At 40.3% G+C, this 22,520-nt stretch overlaps 1 protein-coding gene across 8 annotated transcripts in view; it reads right to left on the reverse strand.

Annotated features, from left to right (window-relative positions):
- Nucleotides 1-22,520, reverse strand: part of GPATCH2L (G-patch domain containing 2 like) — a 143,658-nt gene that overhangs the window by 92,198 nt on the left and 28,940 nt on the right. For 6 of the 8 annotated variants that reach the window (XM_053601943.1, XM_053601948.1, XM_053601949.1 and 3 more), the window contains exons 6-8: nucleotides 15,354-15,421; nucleotides 13,793-13,847; nucleotides 10,929-11,014 (exon numbers count right to left, since the gene is read on the reverse strand). In XM_053601943.1, the coding sequence (XP_053457918.1) occupies nucleotides 10,929-11,014; nucleotides 13,793-13,847; nucleotides 15,354-15,421 (209 nt within the window). Of the gene's footprint in view, nucleotides 1-10,928; nucleotides 11,015-13,792; nucleotides 13,848-13,903; nucleotides 13,944-15,353; nucleotides 15,422-22,520 lie in introns of all 8 variants that reach the window. The other 2 variants (XM_053601944.1, XM_053601946.1) reach the window with 1 other exon arrangement.

Consider the following 22,520-nt stretch of genomic DNA (forward strand, 5'->3'; position numbering starts at 1 on the left):
AAAAATAATGCCAATGCCCAGGCCTCATCCCAGATCAATTAAAACAGAATCTCTGGAAGTGGGACCCAGGTTGGATCTATTTTTTAAAGCTTCTCAGGTGATTCCAAAGTGCAGCCAGGATTGAAAACCAGCAAAGGTTAAGTATTTCTAGAGTGGTATTTCTGAAATCCACAAGTCTATTAAATGGTACAAAGACCACAAAACTCTCCCTCTCATCCACTGCACCTGCCATCTGGGTTGTATTAAAACTATACATCAATAAATGTTATTTTAAAACTATGGTCCCATTGTTTATTTGTTTATAGCAATGAGTACCTGGAGGTCACTCATCACCCCTGAGGGCCCCTAGGCCTATTCTAAAAAGCCCAGCTATACACAACTCCAACAGCAAGGAAGTGGTTGAAAAGCTCTCACTATCACGCAGGAGCTGAGTGCCTGGGAGAGGAGAATCAGCAATGTCCAGGCAAGAAGCTGCCTCTGCTCAGTAACCTGACAGGAGGGAACCTTCACAGTTCAGGCATGATTATCAAACTCTTTGTGCTCTTAAAGGAGAGTAATTATAGGCATGTGAAAAAAGGGAAGCACTCCCCGAGGAACTCTTCCTCACATGCTTCCCAAGAGGCAGCAGGGCCATTAAAAATTCCATGATGAAGAGGAAAAACAGCCTGGGAACAGCCAGGAGGCAATACAGCAAATTAATACACCAGCCCTCCTCGGGGAAAGCTGTGATAAAACAGGAAACACTTCTCTCTTTGCAAAATAAAATTATACCACTAATGATAACATAGTCACCACACACATACACAAATCATTCTAATGATGGGTGTGAAATTCCCAATGCTGCTCAGATGCTTTGAAAGAAATCTTTGCCTACTACAAATAAAATTGGGTAAGAAAAAGATAAAATTTCCATTCGAAACGTTTTTTTAGTTCAGTAGTTCACCTCCCTCTTCCCTACACCCACGACTCCTTAACATTCCCTCCTTGGTGCGAGGCTTTTGCTCAACAGTGCACTCTCGGCAAGGCCTGCTGCAAAAAGACTCCAATCTCATCAGGCCACCACACAGGAGTAGACAGTCTCGGCACCGACGCCTTGTTGCGCAAAGGAGGTGGGGGGAACACTGGTCTCTTGCACTGGTCATTCCCCACAGAGCAGATGCTGACAAACTTTACTGATTGTGCACCCTTGTGAGTAAAAAACTCAAAGAAACATTTTATATTAATATTTAATTTATGTACATAAAATATAAATATGTGCCATTAGACTAATATATGTATAATTTAAAACAAAAAAAGTCAAACATAAGATAATAAATAAATGTAAGTTTAAAATTTTTCTTCTCCTACTCACCCCAAGGAACCTTCATATGTGCATCCTACCTGGTATCTACTGCCCTAGGAATGATGTCTAAACATAAAAACAAAGATGACCTGTAATTGTCCACGTTCTCTCTCCTTTGCTCTTAACAATGACCTAAAGCAACAAGCAATACTTCCCTAGAGGTGGAAACACATTATTCCCAGAAACACAGTGGAGACCTCCTTATGTTTCCAAGTCCAGCCACAAACACCGTCAGGCAAGGGAGAGGGGATAATGATGTGGATAATGAGATACACAAAGAAATAAGAAGCTGATGCCCAGTCCTGCCACAGGATGAAGCTGTTAAAGGTAACAGAAAACCTGATGAAAGCACAGACACCGACCTCAGCACAGCACAGCACTGGGCAGAAGAGGAAAGGGAGTACCACCATCTGGCATGATAAGGTGCTACTCACGCAGTCTTCCCTAAGAGTAGATGTAGCCATTATTTTATTTGGTATTAAGATAAAAAACTGGTTCTGAGATGTCTTTTGTAAAGGAAAAACGGGGAGAAAAAGATAAAAGGCTGGAGGGCGGGAGGAGAGCAAGATGGCGGCCGAGTAACAGCTTCCTTGCATCTGGGCACCGTGAGTCTGGGGAAATAGGACTCCAGGCATCTCTGGCTGGTGGGATCTGCCTATCATCACCCCTGCGAGGATACAGAGAGTCAGCGAGAGACTTCTGGACCCCAAGAGGAGGACTAGAACAGTGAAAAACCGGCAAGTGGTCGCGTGTGTTCAATCGGTCTAAACCCACCCACAACTGTAAGTTCAGTAGCAGTGAGACAGCAAACTGGAAAGGCCTTACCTGTGAACTGTTTTGGTGTCTTTGGACTTGGCATTCAGTTGAGCTGCCTTGGGGAGAGCCTAAGCAGGAATGCGGAGAACTTTGGCCGTTGTCTAGGGCCCCAGTCTGAGCCGCTGAGCCAGACGGAGCTAATAGTGTTTGGCTGTGGGCCACAGGGAGCCATTGTGAGCGATCTGCCATGGCAAGCTCTGCCCTCAGGGTCGCAGAGCTAGAATCAGGTGGGAGCTGGTAACCCAGCACCCAGTAGCCAAAGGGTGGGGTCTGAGCCGCCTTGTAGCCCTAACCCTCAGGGGCAGAGTGAGACCGGTTTTGGCACACTGGGTAAGTGGATAGCCACTTCAGCAGTGATTCCAGTGACAAGCACTTTCCTGGGAAGGCTTCTGCTCAGCAAGTTTACAAGTTCAAAGTGCCTTTTAAGTGGGCTGAAGAGAGATTTAGGGTGTCTACCTGCTGGGGTTTCAGAAATCAGCAGCCTCAGTCATATCAGAACTGTGATTAACATCTCATACTCCAGAAGACCACGTGTTGCCCAGACAATATTCAACAACATATACATACTGCTTTGTTTTGGTTGTGTTTTGTTTTTTTTTTGTTGTTTTTTTTTTTGGTTTGGTTGTTTTTTTATTTTGATGTTGTTGATGTTGTTTTGTTTTTTAATTTCAACCTTTTCCGTACGTATCTTTTTTCTTTCTCAATTTTTCTAGTTTAATTATAATTTCCCATTGCTGCCTTTTTTAATAACTAGAATTTCATTTTTCCTACTGTTTCTACCGCTATTATTTGGTTTTTCACCCAATTTTATCCCGTAAAGTTTTCTGTTTGCTTGTTTTGGTTTGATTTAGAGCATTTTTTCTTTCCTCTCTACTTAGTGGAGGTGGGGTACTGTGTCTGATCAGGTTAGCAAAGAGCTGCTGACCTCAAGGGAACCACCCAACTGGGCACCCCCAGAAGGTGGGTTTTTTTTAAGGTTCTGTCAAAGTACCCTACTGTACACCTATATTGCTCTGTCTCACTATTTCTGTGCCTCTCTTCTTTTTGTCAATATTCCTTTTACCCATCCCCTCTCCTTTATTTTTTTTTTCTTTTCACTCGGTCCTCCTTTCTTTCATCCCTTTCTTGCTCTTCAACCTTCTCACCCTTCTGGTCCTGTGCCAAAAGGACTCATCTAACCCTTAGTCCACAGGCACAAGAACTTAAAGAGCAAGAGGAAGTGAAAGGAAAATTAGGGCAAGGAAACAGATAAAAGAAATCACTCATGAGGAAGAATCAGCAGAAAACTCCAGGCAACATGAAGAACCAGTCCAGAACTACCCCGCCAAGGGACCATGAGGTAGCTACTGCAGAGGATTCCACCTACACAGAAATGTTAGGAATGACAGAAAGGGAATTTAGAATACACATGATGAAAACAATGAAAGAAATGATGGAAATAATGAAGGAAACTGCTAATAAAGTGGAAAATAACCAAAAGGAAATCCAAAAACAGAATCAAATAAGAGAGGAACGATATGAAGAATATAAAAAGGATATAGCAGAGCTGAAGGAACTGAAACAGTCAATTAGGGAACTTAAAGATGCAATGGAAAGTATCGGCAACAGGTTAGACCATGCAGAAGAAAGAATTTCAGAGGTAGAAGACAAAGTTCTTGAGATAACTCATATAGTAAAAGAGGCAGAAAAGAAGAGAGAGAAAGCAGAACGTTCACTGTCAGAATTATGGGACTTTATGAAGCATTCCAACATACAAGTTATAGGAATTCCAGAAGGGGAAGAAAAATGACCCAGAGGAATGGAAGCCATACTAGAGAATATTATAAAAGAAAATTTCCCAAATATCACCAAAGATTCTGACACACTGCTTTCAGAGGGCTATCGGACCCCAGGTCGCCTCAACTCTAACCGAGCTTCTCCAAGACACATTGTGATGAACCTGTCCAAAGTCAAAACAAAAGAAAAGATTCTGCAAGCTGCCAAGAATAAGCGCCAGTTGACCTACAGGGGCAAATCCATCAGAGTGACCGCAGACTTCTCTAATGAAACTTTCCAGGCAAGAAGACAATGGTCATCTACCTTTAATCTACTTAAACAGAACAATTTCCAGCCCAGAATTCTGTACCCTGCTAAGCTAAGCTTAAAAATTGATGGAGAAATCAAATCATTTATGGATATACAAACATTGAGGAAATTCGCCTCAACAAGACAGCTCTACAGAAAATACTTCAACCTGTTCTGCACACTGACCACAACAATGGATTAGCAGCAAAGTAAGAACTCAGAAATTAAAGGACAGAACCTAACCTCCACACTGATGCAAAGATAAAACTAAGCAATGGACTCTCACAAAATAAGATGACTAGAATACTACCACACTTATCAATTATCTCAATAAACGTTAATGGCTTGAATTCCCCACTGAAGAGACACAGATTGGCTGACTGGATTAAAAAACACAAGCCATCCATTTGCTGTCTGCAAGAAACACACCTGGCTTCAAAAGACAAATTAAACCTCCGAGTCAAGGGTTGGAAGACAATTTTTCAGGCAAATGGCATTCAGAAGAAAAGAGGAGTTGCAATCTTATTTTCAGATTCATGTGGATTTAAAGCAACTAAAGTCAAAAAAGACAAAGATGGTCACTTTATATTGGTCAAGGGAAAAATACAAGAAGAAGATGTTTCAATTCTAAATATTTATGCACCCAATTTAAATGCTCCCAGATTCTTGAAACAGACCTTACTCAGTCTGAGCAATATGATATATGATAATACCATCATAACAGGGGACTTTAACATTCCTCTTACAGAGCTGGACAGATCCTCTAAACAGAAATTAAACAAAGATATAAGAGATTTAAATGAGACCCTAGAACAACTGTGCTTGATAGACGCATATAGAACACTCCATCCCAAAGATAAAGAGTATACGTTCTTCTCATCACCCCATGGAACATTCTCCAAAATTGATCATATCCTGGGACACAAAACAAATATCAACAGAATCAAAAGAATTGAAATTTTACCTTGTATCTTCTCAGACCATAAGGCACTAACGGTGGAACTCAACTCTAACAAAAACGCTCGACCCCACACAAAGGCATGGAAATTAAACAATCTTCTGTTGAATAACAGATGGGTGCAGGAAGAAATAAAACAGGAAATCATTAACTTCCTTGAGCATAACAACAATGAAGACACAAGCTACCAAACCTGTGGGATACTGCAAAAGCAGTTTTGAGAGGAAAATTCATCGCTTTAGATGCCTACATTCGAAAGAGAGTGCATCAACAATCTCACAAGCCATCTTATGGATTTGGAAAAAGAAGAACAATCTAAGCCTAAACTCAGTAGAAGAAAAGAAATATCCAAAATCAAATCAGAGATCAATGAAATTGAAAACAAAAGAATCATTCAGAAAATTAATGAAACAAGGAGTTGGTTTTTTGAAAAAATAAATAAAATAGATAAACCATTGGCCAGACTAACGAGGAATAGAAAAGTAAAATCTCTAGTAACCTCAATCAGAAATGATAAAGGGGAAATAACAACTGATCCCACAGAGATACAACAGATCATCTCTGAATACTACCAGAAATTCTATGCCCAGAAATTTGACAATGTGAAGGAAATGGATCAATATTTGGAATCACACCCTCTCCCTAGACTTAGCCAGGAAGAAATAGAGCTCCTGAACAGACCAATTTCAAGCACTGAGATCAAAGAAACAATAAAAAAGCTTCCAACCAAAAAATGCCCTGGTCCAGATGGCTTCACACCAGAATTCTATTAAACCTTCAAGGAAGAGCTTATTCCTGTACTGCAGAAATTATTCCAAAAAATTGAAGAAGAAGGAATCTTCCCCAACACATTCTATGAAGCAAACATCACCCTGATACCAAAACCAGGAAAAGACCCAAACAAAAAGGAGAATTTCAGACCAATCTCACTCATGAATATAGATGCAAAAATTCTCAACGAAATCCTAGCCAATAGATTACAGCTTATCATCAAAAAAGTCATTCATCATGATCAAGTAGGCTTCATCCCAGGGATGCAAGGCTGGTTTAACATACGCAAGTCCATAAATGTTAACCACCATATTAACGGAGGCAAAAATAAAAATCACATGATCCTCTCAACAGATGCAGAAAAAGCATTCAATAAAATCCAGCATCCTTTTCTAATTAGAACACTGAAGAGTATAGGCATAGGTGGCACATTTCTAAAACTGATTGAAGCTATCTATGACAAACCCACAGCTAGTATTTTACTGAATGGAGTAAAACTGAAAGCTTTTCCTCTTAGAACTGGGACCAGACAAGGTTGTCCTCTGTCACCTTTACTATTCAACATGGTGCTGGAAGTTCTAGCCAATACAATTAGGCAAGACAAGGAAATAAAGGGAATCCAAATGGGAGCAGAGGAGGTCAAACTCTCCCTCTTTGCTGACGACATGATCTTATACTTAGAGAACCCCAAAGACTCAACCACAAGACTCCTAGAAGTCATCAAAAAATACAGTAATGTTTCAGGATATAAAATCAATGTCCACAAGTCAGTAGTCTTTGTATACACCAATAACAGTCAAGATGAGAAGCTAATTAAGGACACAACTCCCTTCACCACAGTCTCAAAGAAAATGAAATACCTAGGAATATACTTAACGAAGGAGGTGAAGGACCTCTATAAAGAAAACTATGAAATCCTCAGAAAGGAAATAGCAGAGGATATTAACAAATGGAAGAACATACCATGCTCATGGATGGGAAGAATCAACATTGTTAAAATGTCTATACTTCCCAAAGCAATCTACCTATTCAATGCCATTCCTATCAAAATACCAACATCGTACATTCAAGATTTGGAAAAAATGATTCTGCGTTTTGGATGGAACCGAAAAAAACCCCATATGGCTAAGGCACTTCTGAGTAATAAAAATAAAGCTGGGGACATCAGCATACCAGATTTTAGTCTGTACTACAAAGCCATAGTGGTCAAGACAGCATGGTACTGGCACAAAAACAGAGACATAGACACTTGGAATCGAAATGAAAACCAAGAAATGAAACTAACATCTTACAACCACCTAATCTTTGATAAACCAAACAAGAACATACCTTGGGGGAAAGACTCCCTATTCAATAAATGGTGTTGGGAGAACTGGATATCTACATGTAAAAGACTGAAACTGGACCCACACCTTTCCCCACTCACAAAAATTGATTCAAGATGGATAAAGGACTTAAATTTAAGGCATGAAACAATAAAAATCCTCAAAGAAAGCATAGGAAAAATACTGGAAGATATTGGTCTGGGGAAAGACTTCATGAAGAAGACTGCCATGGCAATTGCAACAACAACAAAAATAAACAAATGGGACTTCATTAAACTGAAAAGCTTCTGTACAGCTAAGGAGACAATAACCAAAGCAAAGAGACAATCTACACAATGGTAAAGGATATTTGCATATTTTCAATCAGACAAAAGCTTGATAACTAGGATCTATGGAGAACTCAAATTAATCCACATGATAAAAGCCAACAATCCCATATATCAATGGGCAAGAGACATGAATAGAACTTTCTCTAAAGATGACAGACGAATGGCTAACAAACACATGAAAAAATGTTCATCATCTCTATATATTAGAGAAATGCAAATCAAAACAACCCTGAGATACCATCTAACCCCGGCGAGAATGGCCCACATCACAAAATCTCAAAACTGCAGATGCTGGCGTGGATGTGGAGAGAAGGGAACACTTTTACACTGCTGGTGGGACTGCAAACTAGTACAACCTTTCTGGAAGGAAGTATGGAGAAACCTCAAAGCACTCAAGCTAGACCTCCCATTTGATCCTGCAATCCCATTACTGGGTATATACCCAGAAGGAAAAAAAATCCTTTTATCATAAGGACACTTGTACTAGACTGTTTATTGCAGCTCAATTTACAATTGCCAAAATGTGGAAACAGCCTAAATGCCCACCAACCCAGGAATGGATTAACAAGCTGTGGTATATGTATACCATGGAATACTATTTAGCCATTAAAAAAAATGGAGACTTTACATCCTTCGTATTAACCTGGATGGAAGTGGAAGACGTTATTCTTAGTAAAGCATCACAAGAATGGAGAAGCATGAATCCTATGTACTCAATCTTGATATGAGGACAATTAATGACAATTAAGGTTATGGGGGGGAAGCAGAAAGAGGGATGGAGGGAGGGGGTGGGGCCTTAGTGTGTGTCACACTTTATGGGGGCAAGACATGATTGCAAGAGGGACTTTACCTAACAATTGTAATCAGTGTAACTGGCTTATTGTACCCTCAATGAATCCCCAACAATAAAAAAAAAAAAAAAAAGAAAAAAAAAATGGAGACTTTACATCCTTCGTATTAACCTGGATGGACGTGGAAGACATTATTCTTAGTAAAGCATCACAAGAATGGAGAAGCATGAATCCTATGTACTCAATTTTGATATGAGGACAATTAATGACAATTATGGTTATGGGGGGGAAACAGAAAGAGGGACGGAGGGAGGTGGGTGGGGCCTTGGTGTGTGTCACACTTTATGGGAGCAAGACATGATTGCAAGAGGGACTTTGCCTGACAATTGCAATCAGTGTAACCTGGCTTACTGTACCCTCAATGAATCCCCAACAATAAAAAAAAAAAAAGGCTGGAGGACTGTTTTCCTGCAGATGAAAACCAATTCTAAGAAAAGCTTCCTGAGCCTCTAAGTCAGAAGCCCCTCCCTTATGCTTCACACCCTTCACAGACAAACGGTTACTGTCATTGTCAATTTCTACACTCAGGAGAATATAAGTTCCTTGAGGGCAGGACCTAAACAAGGAGCCTGGCACAGAACAGGCAGTCAGCAAAGTTGGATGAATGAATGATGAATTAGCAAGCTACCGAAGAAAGGCTTTGCTGTAGTAATTGTATCATTCCACAATTTTCCACATTCTTAATAACCCCATTTGTGATGTTCTCTCTATTCAAAAGACTTTCTCCATGGAATTACCTCTTCTATGGTAGAAAGATCTGGCTGTAGGTTATGGTGCTAGGTTTATTATTATGGTCCATAGTAGAAGTTCTAATTGTATCCATGAAGCAGTAACTTCTTTGGATAGCCTATACCTCAACATCTATGAACATATGCCTTTAAAAACTTATGAGGAAGAAAAAAAATCCTCAGAAACTTGGAGGAACAGTGTTTGTGGCACCAGAAATAATAAAAAGGTTTTGGTCCTGTGGATGAGCTGCTCTTTTGTGATAATGTCCCTGCTAGGGGATACTACCATTAAAACTGTATTTACTCTGCATGTCAGCTAACTTAAAAGAGAATTTATATTGAGAGGCATAGGAGTCATTCATTTAACAAATATATACTGAATACCTAGCAAGTGCAAGACACTGTGTTAGGTGATTAGGAAACAAGAAGAGGTCCTTGCACTTTGATGCTTACATTCTAGTGAGAGAGGCCAGGGGAAAAGTGGGGGGAAAAACACACCCGACAAGTATGACTGTGCCATAAAGGAAATGGATAATGAGCATAAAGTGCTGGAGGCCGCCCCTCAGATAGGGTGGGCTCCCTGCTCCTCTCTAAGGAGGCGGCAACTGAGTTGAGAAAAGCAGCAGCCTAAAGATGGTTTTCCAGGCAAAAAGGCCAGTGCAAAGGTCCCAATGCAGAAAAGATGTTATTTTTGAAGAATACAAAGAACTCCCTTGTACAGCTGGATCTCTCCCTCAGAGAGGCGAAATGATATGAAATGAGGCTGGACATGGAGGAAGTGGGCTTATGCAAAGTTTTGCAGGTCTGGCAAGGGAGATTAACAATGTTCTTCTGGGCAGCACCCATAGCTCAGACAGCAGGGCGCTGGCCACATCGGTTTAAACCCAGCCCCGGCCAGCTAAAAACAACAATGCAACTGCAACAACAAAAAAATAGCTGGGCATTGTGGTGGGCGCCTGTAGTCCCAGCTACTTGGGTGGCTGAGGCAAGAGAATCGCTTAAGCCCAAGAGTTGGACGTTGCTGTGAGCTGTGACGCCATAGCACTCTACCCAGGTGACAGCTTGAGACTCTGTCTCAAAAAAAAAAAAAAAATGTTCTTTGAAGATGGGGCTTTTAAGAGCAGAAATAATGTGAATATGAGCCATAAGACTTAGGTCAAAGTTGAGATTCAATCACATACAAGCCATAAGATCACAGGAAAGGTATCCAATGTACTCAGCCCTACTATGAAACTAATTTATGGCTTTCACATGAAAGCTATAACCCAGTTATAACCTAAGAATAGGGGGAAGGGGGAGAGGGAGGGGAGGGAGGAAGAGAGGATGGGCGAAGGGAGGGTGATTGGTGGGATTACACCTGCGGTGCATCTTACAAGGGTACATGTGAAACTTAGTAAATGTAGAATATAAATGTCTGAACACAATAACTAAGAAAATGCCAGGAAGGCTATGTTAACCAGTGTGATGAAAATGTGTCAAATGGTCTATAAAACCAGTGTATGGTGCCCCATGATCACATTAATGTACACAGCTATGATTTAATAATAAAAAAAAAAAAGAAAAAAGATCACAGGAAAGATACTTCTCCACTCTACCTCAGTTTCTGCATCTGTAAAATGTCTGTTTATCTCAAAAGATTGTTATAAGGATCAAATTGGATACTATGCACAAGCATACTTTGCAATTGTGAAGTGTTATAAAAAGGAATATGGCATTGTCTGTAATAGCCATAGGAGGTAATTACCTGGCAGAACAGTGGGCTGGTGAGCATCTCCGGTGAGACGCGTCCGCAAGAACATCCAGGGAGTAGAGGGGAGACAGGGGATTAAACTGCAGGAATAAATAAGATTATGTTGTAAGGCTTGTACGAAATGGACCTATCCTAAAGTGTAACCTACTACTTGATTATTTTTTCCCTTTGACTGCCCAACTCTCCGGCCATACCAAACACAGACACTATTTGATAAAGTTGCACACGAAAAACTCGCTCTAGTGTGCCCATGAACGTGCCCCACCTGACCAAGAACAGTACAAAGAGATGATTCCTTGTTAAAGAACAATTTTTCAAAAACTTCTGATATAAAATAATCACTTAAATGGCAGAAGACAGACTTTCCAAGTGACATAACAGGAACTTCACACCTACTGATTATCAACTGTGGATAATCAGATTATCCAATATCCACAGATTATCTCGTGTCCCCAAGATTAGCGTGAAATTACCTTTCCATTTCCTTATCCTGGCAAGCATTTCCAACAATGGGTTAGCACATACCAGCAGCACAGAATAGTGGAAAGAGAATTAGAAAACTAATTCTAATTAGTCTAAGTCTAAGACAAATTAGATTAAGAATTAGAATATCTTAACTTTTAGTCCTGATCTACCAATGAGTTGCCCTGTGTTAAAAATTTCATAATCTCTGAGCTTTACTCTCCTCATGTGTAAGATGAACATATCAGCATTTATCCTACCTATTTAACAGGGTTAATGTGAGGACTAAATGATATATCGCTTTCAGTTTATAAATTAATTTCAGTTCCTCATTTGTAAAACATCTATGTACTTGAAAGGCCAGTTGTGAAGATACGATGAAATGCTATCTATAAAAGCAACTCACTTCAGGTTTGCTGGCTTGCTTTGGACTTTTTTCCACAGTAAATGTCCTCTTCCAAAAGTTTACAACTTAATACATTCTGATATACAAAGACTAGGATATAAAGACTGGAAAAACTTTGGTAACTTCAAAAGTACTTCAAAAGAATACAAATTAATCAGCTGTGTCTAGGGGTTCCGGTCTCAGTTCTACCTGCTGTAGGGTTTTGGGTAAACAGTATGAATCTTATGGACTTCTAGTTCATCATCTAAGTAACAGATCTGGACCAGGTGGTCCCCACAGGTCCCCTTCTGCTTTTTACTGTCCTAGCTTAGAGTCCCCCAAACTGCCATATCACCTTCGTGACTCTTTCCTTATCACCTGCACTACCGTTTACTTAGCATCTTTCTTGATATCAATTATATTTATTCAGCCTGTCCTTACTACGTTTCCATGAAATAACAAGTTTAATGTAAGGATTACATTTTTTTCTAACATACATTATAATGCACAACTTAAAAAAAATTTGTCTTCGTGCCCCTAGATTCATCTCACACACATATACAAGTTATGTCTTCTACTGCTCTAGTTCATTTTGAACAACAAATTCACAATGAAGGTTTCAAGTCTAAAATGTGTATCAACTCAAAAAGTTAACAAATAGTCAAAAGATAAAACATTGAGTAATAAGTTTTGGTTTTTTTTTTTTGGCTTTTTTATTTTATTTCGTTGCTTATTTTTTATTTCTTCACTTTTTTTTTTGTTGAGACAGGGTCCCACCCTATGCCCCTGAGCAGAGTGCAGTGGGCGTGGTAGCTCACCACAACCTCAGACTCGGGCTGAGTTTTTCCATTTTTTTCACAAGTCGGGGTCTCACTGTCGCTCAGGCGAGTCTCGAACTCCTGAGCTCAAGCGATTCTCCTCCTCAGCCTCCCACAGTGCTGGGATTACAGGCGTGAGCCACCGCACCCGGCTATAAGTTTTGGTTTAACAGTGCATCTTAGAATGGGTACAGGCGAAACTTACTAAAGGCAGAATACAAATGTCTACATACAATAACTAAGAAAATGCCATGAAGCCTACGTTGAACAGTTTGATGAGAATATTTCAGATTGTATATGAAACCAGCATATTGTACCCCTTGATTGCACTAATGTACACAGCTGTGATTTAACAATAAAAAAAGAAATAAAAAAAATTTATAAAATGGTATTTTTGTAATTTCTACCTATTAGTCTTCATCTACTTTATAGCTAATCACCAAAAATAGATTAACTCTCAAAAAAATTTCAAAATCTCCAAATATAAAGGAACATACCAATAGCCATTGTAATACTTTTTAAATGGTGACTCCTACACAAAAGCCTAAATATTCTTTTTTTTTTTTGTGGAGACAGAGTCTCACTGTACCGCCCTCGGGTAGAGTGCCATGACTTCACACGGCTCACAGCAACCTCTAACTCTTGGGCTTAAGCGATTCTCTTGCCTCAGCCTCCCAAGCAGCTGGGACTACAGGTGCCCGCCGCAACGCCCGGCTATTTTTTTGTTGCGGTTTGGCCAGGGCTGGGTTTGAACCCGCCACCCTCGGCATATGGGGCCGGTGCCCTACTCACTGAGCCACAGGCACCGCCTACAAAAGCCTAAATATTCTAAGCGCCCCATAAGCAGGTAGCTGGGAAAAGACTAAGGGCAAGGCTCAAAGGCCCATGTCACTGAAAGCAGCTCCCTCCTCCTCTGCTTTGTATGTTTAGGCTTCAACATAGTATTTCTCAACACAGGATTCCGATGTTGAATGAAACTATAAAGAGATTCATTCTGCTTTCTTATAGCCAAGTTCAAAACTACACATACACACACACACACACACACACACAAATTAGTAATTCCTGTGAATATGTTACAAGAAATTAATGATCACAGTAGAACCTAAGAAGGGAATGAGTATCGGATACATAGTATTCTTGGAAAACAGTTCTTCAAGGAAATCAGAATAACACTGGTGAGGGAAACTTACCTCATGTGCACAGGCAGAAATGTGAGGAAAATCAGAAGCCAACGCTTTATTCTTTCTAAAGAAAAGGAAATCAAATGATAAAATAAAGATGACATAGAAAAGTGATCTTACCTGGTTTCGTTCTCTTTTCCCAGCTGATGGTAACCAGAAACTAAAGAGAGGGAGAGAATAACAGGAAAGAAAACAATAAAAGAAGTGGTAGGAAAATTATAGAGGGAAGAAGAAGATAAAAAGATATTGGACTAATGACATGAAGACAAAAAAGGAAATGAGAAAAAGATGCGACTGGAGAAGAAAAGGAGAAAGATATTCAATGTGACCTACCATGCTGAAGATAACTCTTTAAAGGAAAAACCCCATAATGGAATGTAAAAGACTGGACAGGCTGGAAAAAAGCCCAAATAAACCAGTGGGACGTCCGTGCACCTTTAGCTGTGCAGTGACAACAGGACAATAAAGGCAATAGCCACATGCGCATCTCGCCTACCTTGTAAATTAAAAATTAGAGCAGGCTGAATGTGTATAGAACGGTAAGCAGGTACTGAACATCATGTGTACGGGGTTAAGTGAAAGACCAACCACGTTAGGGAACAGGCTGCCACAAGAAGGGGAGAATGATTCTCCTACAGCTATATACAGACTTTCCATCACATTTACCATAGTAATTAGGACAAAAAAATATTTTTCTATAAAGAAGTCTAAAAATTACAAGAAAACATGGGGAAAGTGGAAGGCCAGGCACAGTGGCTCACACCTGTAATCCCAGCACTCTAGGAGGCTGAGGGGGTAGAATGCCTAAGCTCAAGGGTTCAAGACTAGCCCAAGCCAGAGCAAGACCCCAACTATAAATACAGCTAGGCATTGTGGATCACTTGAGCCCAAGAGTTTGAGGTTGCTGTGAGCTATGATGCTACAGCACTCTACCCAGAGTGACAAAGTGAGACTCTGTCTCAAAAAAAGAAGAAAAGAAAATAGATGCAATCATCCATTTTGAACAAAAATAAATAAATAAATAAAATTAAGAGACAGCAATAGTTGTATTTAAAATACAACACCCTTACTGGAGCTTACTAATACAGCATCTATAGCTAAAAAAAAAAAAAAAAAAGTACTCTTAAAAGAAAAAGAAAATCACTGTCACGGGTTAGGATGTTAGCAAGATTAACTGTTACAAAGCCCAATTCTTTAAGATCTCCTTTTTCAGGCTCAGAACCTGTAGTTTAGTGGCTAAGGTGCCAGCCACATATACCAGGCCTGCCAAACAACAATGACAGCTACAACCAAAAAATAGCTGGGCGTTGTGGCAGAGTCTCAGCTACATGGGAGGCTGAGGCAAGAGAATGACTTAAGCCAGGAGCTGGAGGTTGCTGTGAGCTGTGATGCCATGGCACTCTACCCAGGGCGACAGCTTGAGGCTCTGTCTCACAAAAAAAAAAAAAAAAAAAAAAAAATCTCCTTTTTCAGCTCTAAGCCTGATTTCTAGGTTGCTTCGTAAAACTCTCCTCTGCCTCCCTCTCCAAGAAACAAGCTGGGAACAGCCAGTAAATATACAAGCACTTACTCTTTCTGCAGAGGGTCGTTAATGATATGGCTTATCCTCTCAGTACTTAAAGTACTTATGCTGGTCTCCTAAAAATACAAGGAAGACAAGGGTATCAGCCAACTGCAGAAACAAGTATATAAAGTGCATTCTGTGATCAAGCTCACACTTTTCCACAACTGTGCCAGCCAAAGCAACCTCAAAGGCACATGCCACATGTGAATCTTAAAATCCAACTGCAACTATAGTTTCTTTTTCTATCTTAAAAGTATTTCATATTATCCTACACTTATATTTCTCTAGCAGTCAAAAAAATATTTTTAAAATGACATTTGCTATACTTGGTATTTTAACATAATAAAAAATAACTTCTGGAGTTACTGAAGTATACAAGAATAAAAATACTTTAAAAAGAAATCCAACAATGGCCAATTTTTAAGAAGCCAGCACACCAAGCTCCCGACAGTTATGTAATTAGAGTCCCAGGAGCATTCATCCGGGGACACTTTTCGAGTCCACACTGGTAAAACTTAAGTATCTGCTGACTAAATATGTACAAGTCAAAGGACTTTTGTGACTTCAAAAATCATCATTCTGTATTTTGTTCCCTAAATATCATCTCTCGAATTAAAAATAGAAGTTTATACAAATGGATTCTTAAACTGAAGGTATTTAGATTGTTATCTGAAAGCTTAATCATAATGCCACAAGCAGTTCAGAAACTAACCATCTCCAAAAAATTGGCAAACAGCAGAAGGCACTCACCTATCCTGTAACACAGGATATATACATGTCTATCAAGCATGGCACTGGGAAGGTGCACCGACATGAATGTGGGTAAGTGTTCTACAGTGTTTAAATGAGAGAACACACTCTGCAGGTGCGATCTCAATTAGGAACACAACTGAAGCCCTGCCAGCTGGGCTGCGGAGTCCAATCCAGATGAGAAGAGGTGGCCTGGCGGTGGCCAGAGAGAGGTGGGAGGTGGAGCACTCCATGGCTCACTTGGAGGCATGAATCCCTGTTGTTTTCAGATATAAAATCATATCATCCGCGAAGAGTGAAAGTTTGATCTCTTCTGACCCTATATGGATACCCTTGATCACCTTTTCTTTCCTAATAGCGCTGGAATATAGCCAACATTTAAAACATGGTAATGCTTTATTTACTCCAAGCTGACTAGGTATTCTAAAATCATATCAACAGATCCCCCAAGCGATCCCGGCATCCGCCCGCCACGCGGACACCCGGGTTATACCTCACTGGCCGCTGGGCCCTTCGTGGTCAGGCCCGCACCGACCCCCGTGCAGGCGCACACCCAGGAGCTGCGCAGGGAGCCGGACCCCAGCTACCGCGACCCCTGGTGCCTAGCCCTGAACCCGGAGGTCTGCTGGGCACTGCCCCAAGCAAGGGGACAAGTCTCTTTCTCCTGGTGATTGGTGTGTGGCAGCAGTAGCAGGAGCCAGGACAAAGAACAAGCAGGAGCTGGGAGCTCCAGACCATCAGGGGTAGGCCTCAAGAGAAGGAAGCTGGGGTAAGAGCTACACCACCCAGACCTCCATAAGAGCTGCACTGCCCGGACCTCAGTAAGAGCTGCGCCGCGACCCCAGACCTGCAACCCATAGGTGCAGGGCCTCCCCACGCCCTGACCAGGAACTGCAGGAACTGAGCAACCTGGCCAACTCCCTCCTAAACCCTCCCTGCCTCCAGACCAGCCTGGCAAGATCTCGTAGCCGCATGCCCTCCGGAGCCCTCCCTGCCTCTGCCTCCCTTCTCCTGGCCAGAGACTGCTGGAGCCTTGGGCTCTCTGTGCCAAAGTCACTGGGCACCAGGCACTCCCAGAACTATATGCACCACCCCCCACCCTGTTGCTGGATCAGGTTGTGTCACATTCTGGAGCTGCTCCCACAACCAGAACTCCCGGGCTGGGGCAGCCCCAGAGGAACTACACAGGGTCACTCCCTACAAAGATCCAGCAACAATAGAGGGATCCTGCTGGGGTCTAGTCTTGGAGAGATACCTCCCCAACTATGGGGACTGCCAGAGGCAATGGTGAAAAACAATCATGAGGTGAAATCAACAGAAAAACTCTGGCAATGTGAATAATCAGAGTAGATCAACTCCCCCAAGGATCAATGGGGCAGACACAGCACAAGATCCCATGCACAAACAAATAGCTGAGATGTCAGAAATCGAATTCAGAATCTGGATAGCAAATAAGATCAAATTAGAATTCCAAGCAATAACCCAAAAGATATCTCAAGAATTCAACGAATTCAAAGACCAAATGACCAAAGATTTTGACGCATTGAGACAAGAAGTTGCAGCCCTCAAAGATCTGAGAAACACAGTAAGAATCCCTCAGTAACAGAATGAAGCAAGCAGAAGAAAGGATTTCTGACATTGAAGACAAAGCTTTCGAACACTCCCAAACTCTCAAAGAGGAAGAGAAATGGAGGGCTAAAACAGATCACTCTCTCAGAGAGCTCTGGGATAATTTGAAGAAAACTAATATTTGTCTTATAGGGATCCCCAAAAGTGACAAAGTGGCTTCACAAGGCACAGAGTCTCTTCTCCATGAGATTATGAAGGAGAACTTTCCAGACATGCCAAGAGATTCTGAAATTCAGATAGCAGTTTCAGAACTCCAACACGACTCAAACCAAATAAGACATCCCCCAGACAAATCATAATCAATTTCACTAAAGTTAATATGAAGGAGAAAATTCTGAAAGCTGCCAGATAAAAGAAAACCATCACCTACAAGGGCAAGAATATTAGAATAACTGAAGATCTCTCTGCTGAAACCTTTCAAGCTAGAAGAGGATGGTCATCGACTTTTAATCTCTTAAAACAAAATAACTTTCAACCCAGGACCCTATACCCAGCTAAACTGAGTTTCACTTATGACGGAGAAATTAAATACTTTAATGACCTTCACATGTTGAAGAAACTTGCCATAACTAAACCAGCTCTCCAGGATATTCTCAGACCTATCCTTCATAAAGACCAGCGTAACCCTCCACCACAAAAGTAAACCCACCCAGAAAATCTTGATCAAATTCCAACTTCCACAGTTGCAAAAGGATTAAAAATGTCCACCAGACTCTCAAAAGGCTTATCAATATCGTCGATTAATGTGAATGGTTTAAATTGTCCTCTAAAGAGGCACAGGTTGGCAGACTGGATACAAAAACTCAAGCCAGATATCTGCTGCATACAAGAATCTCATCTTACCTTAAAAGACAAATACAGACTCAAGGTGAAGAGATGGTGATCTATATTTCAGGCAAATGAAAAGCAGAAAAAAGCAGGCATTGCAATCCTATTCTCAGACACAATAAGCTTTAAACCAACCAAAATAAGGAAGGATAAGGATGGACACTTCATATTTGTTAAAGATAATACTCAATATGATGAGATTTCAATTATTAATATTTATGTACCCAACCAGAATGCACCTCGATTTATAAGAGAAACTCTAACAAGACATGAGCAACTCGATTTCCTCCAGTTCCATAGTAGTTGGAGATTTTAACACCCCTTTAGCAGTGCTGGATAGATCCTTCAAAAAGAAGCTAAGCAAAGAAATTTTAGATTTAAACTTAACCATTCAACATCTGGACTTAACAGACATCTACAGAACATTTCATCCCAACAGAACTGAATACACATTCTTCTCATCAGCCCACGGAACATACTCTAAAATCAACCACATCCTAGGCCACAAATCTAACCTCAGCAAATTTTAAAAAATAGAAATTATTCCTTGTATCTTCTCAGACCATCATGGAATAAAAGTTGAACTCACTAACAATAGGAATCTGCATACCCATACAAAAACATGGAAGCTACACAACCTTATGCTGAAGGATAGATGGGTTATAGATGAGATTAAGAAGGAAATCACCAAATTTTTGGACCAAAACAACAATCAAGACACGAATTACCAGAACCTCTGGGATACTGCAAAGGCAGTCCTAAGAGGGAAATCTATAGAACTGCAAATCTTCCTCAAGAAAACAGAAAGAGGGGAAGTTAATAAATAATGGGACATCTTACAAAAAAATAAAAAATAAAAATAATGGGACATCTCAAGCAACTGGAGAAGGAAGAACATTCTAACCCCAAATCCAGCAGAAGAAAGAAAATAACCAAAATCAGAGCAGAATTAAATGAAATCGAAAACAAAAGAATTATACAACAGATCAATAAATCCAAAAGTTGGTTTTCTGAAAAGATCAATAAAATAGATAAAACTGGGCGGCGCCTGTGGCTCAGTCGGTAGGGCGCTGGCCCCATATACCGAGGGTGGTGGGTTCAAGCCCAGCCCTGGCCAGACTACAACCAAAAAAAAAATAGCCGGGCACTGTGGCCGGCGCCTGTAGTCCCAGCTACTCGGGAGGCTGAGGCAAGAGAATCGCCTAAGCCCAGGAGTTGGAGGTTGCTGTGAGCTGTGTGAGGCCATGGCACTCTACCGAGGGCCATAGGATGAGACTCTATCTCTACAAAAAAAAAGAAAAAATAGATAAACCTTTGGCCAATCTAACCAGGAAAAAAAATAGTAAAATCTCTAATTTCATCAATCAGAAATGGTAACGATGAAATAACAACAGACCCCTCAGAAATTCAAAAAATCCTTAATGAATACTATAAGAAACTCTACTCTTAGAAATATGAAAATCTGAAAGCAATTGACCAATACCTGGAAGTATGTCACCTACCAAGACTTAGCCAGAACGAAGTGGAAATGTTGAACAGGCCTATATCAAGTTCTGAAATACCATCAACTATACGAAATCTCCCTAAAAAGAAAAGCCCAGGACCAGATGGCTTTACATCAGAATTCTACCAAACCTTTAAAGAAGAACTAGTACCTATATTACTAAACCTCTTCCAAAATATAGAAAAAGAAGGAATATTACCCAACACATTCTACGAAGCAAACATCACCTTGATCCCCAAACCAAGGAAAGACCCAACAAGAAAAGAAAATTATAGACCAATATTACTAATGAATATTGATGCTAAAATACTCAACAGGATCCTAACAAATGGAATCCAACAACACATCGAAAAAATTATACACCACAACCAAGAGGGATTTATCCCAGGGTCTCAAGGCTGGTTCAATATACATAAATCTATAAATGTAATTCAGCACATAAACAAACTAAAAAATAAGAGCCATATGATTCTTTCAATTGATGCAGAAAAAGCTTGTGATAATATCCAGCATCCCTTCATGATCAGAACACTTAAGAAAATTGGTATAGAAGGGACATTTCTTAAACTAATAGAGGCCGTCTACAGCAAACCCACAGCCAATATCATATTGAATGGAGTTAAACCGAAATCATTTCCACTTAGATCAGGAACCAGGCAAGGTTGCCCATTGTCTCCATTGCTCTTTAACATTCTAGTGGAAGTTTTAGCCATCGCAATTAGGGAAGAAAAGGCGATCAAGGGTATCCACATAGGGTCAGAAGGGATCAAACTTTCATTTTCGCAGATGATATGATTGTATATCTGGAAAACACTAGGGACTCTACTACAAAACTTTTAGAAGTGATCAACGAATACAGCAATGTCTCAGGCTACAAAATCAACACCCATAAATCTGTAGCCTTTATATATACCAACAATAACCAAGCTGAAAAAACAGTCAAGGACTCTATTCCTTTCACAGTAGTGCCAAAGAAGATGAAATATTTGGGAGTATACCTAACAAAGGACGTGAAAGATCTCTACAAAGAGAACTATGAAACTTTAAGAAAAGAAATAGCTGAAGATGTTAACAAATGGAAAAATATACCATGCTCATGGCTGGGAAGAATCAACATTGTTAAAATGTCTATACTACCCAAAACAATATATAATTTTAAAGCAATTCCTATTAAAGCTCAAGTGTTATATTTTAAAGATCTTTTAAAGCAATTCCTATTAAAGCTCAAGTGTCATATTTTAAAGATCTTGAAAAAATAATATTTCATTTTATATGGAATCAGAAAAAACCTCGAATAGCCAAAACATTACGCAGCAATAAAAACACAGGAGGAATCACGCTACCAGACCTGAGACTGTACTATAAATCAATAGTGATCAAAACAGCATGGCACTGGCACAAAAACAGAGAAGTAGATGTCTGGAACAGAATAGAGAACCAAGAGATGAATCCAGCTACTTACCGTTATTTGATCTTTGACTAGCCAAATAGATTCCCTATTTAACAAATGGGGCTGGGTGAACTGGCTGGCGATCTGTAAAAGACTGAAACTGGACCCACACCTTTCACCATTAACTAAGATAGACTCCCACTGGATAAAAGATTTAAACTTAAGACATGAAACTATAAAAATACTAGAAGATAGTGCAGGGAAAACTCTTGAAGGAATCAGCCTGGGTGAATATTTTAGGAGGAGGATTCCCCAGGCAATTGAAGCAGTATCAAAAATACATTACTGGGACCTGATCAAACTAAAACGCTTCTGCACAGCCAAGGACACAGTAAGTAAAGCAAGCAGACAGCCCTCAGAATGGGAGAAGATATTTGCAGGTTATACCTCCGATAAAGGTTTAATAACCAGAATCCACAGAGAACTCAAACATATTAGCAAGAAAAGAACACGTGATCCCATCTCAGGGTAGGCAAGGGACTTGAAGAGAAACTTCTCTAAAGAAGACAGACGCATGATCTACAAACACGTGAAAAAAAAGCTCATCATCCTTAATCATCAGAGAAATGCAAATCAAAACTACTTTGAGGTATCACCTAACCCCAGTAAGAGTAGCCCACATAACAAAATCCTAAAACCAGAGATGTTGGCATGGATGTGGAGAGAAGGGCACACTTCTACACTGCTGGTGGGAATGCACACTAATACGTTCCTTCTGGAAGGATATTTGGAGACTACTTAGAGACCTAAAAATAGACCTGCCATTCGAGCCTATAATTCCTTTACTAGGTTTATACCCAGAAGACCAAAAATCACAATATAACAAAGACATCTGTACCAGAATGTTTACTGCAGCCCAATTCATAATTGCTAAGTCATGGAAGAAGCCCAAGTGCCCATCGACCCACGAATGGACTAGCAAATTGTGGTACATGTATACCATGGAATATCATGCAGCCTTAAAGAAAGATGGAGACTTTACCTCTTTCATGTTTACATGGATGGAGCTGGA

The sequence above is a fragment of the Nycticebus coucang genome, chromosome 9, assembly GCF_027406575.1.
Source record: "Nycticebus coucang isolate mNycCou1 chromosome 9, mNycCou1.pri, whole genome shotgun sequence".
Taxonomy (NCBI): Eukaryota; Metazoa; Chordata; class Mammalia; order Primates; family Lorisidae; genus Nycticebus; species Nycticebus coucang.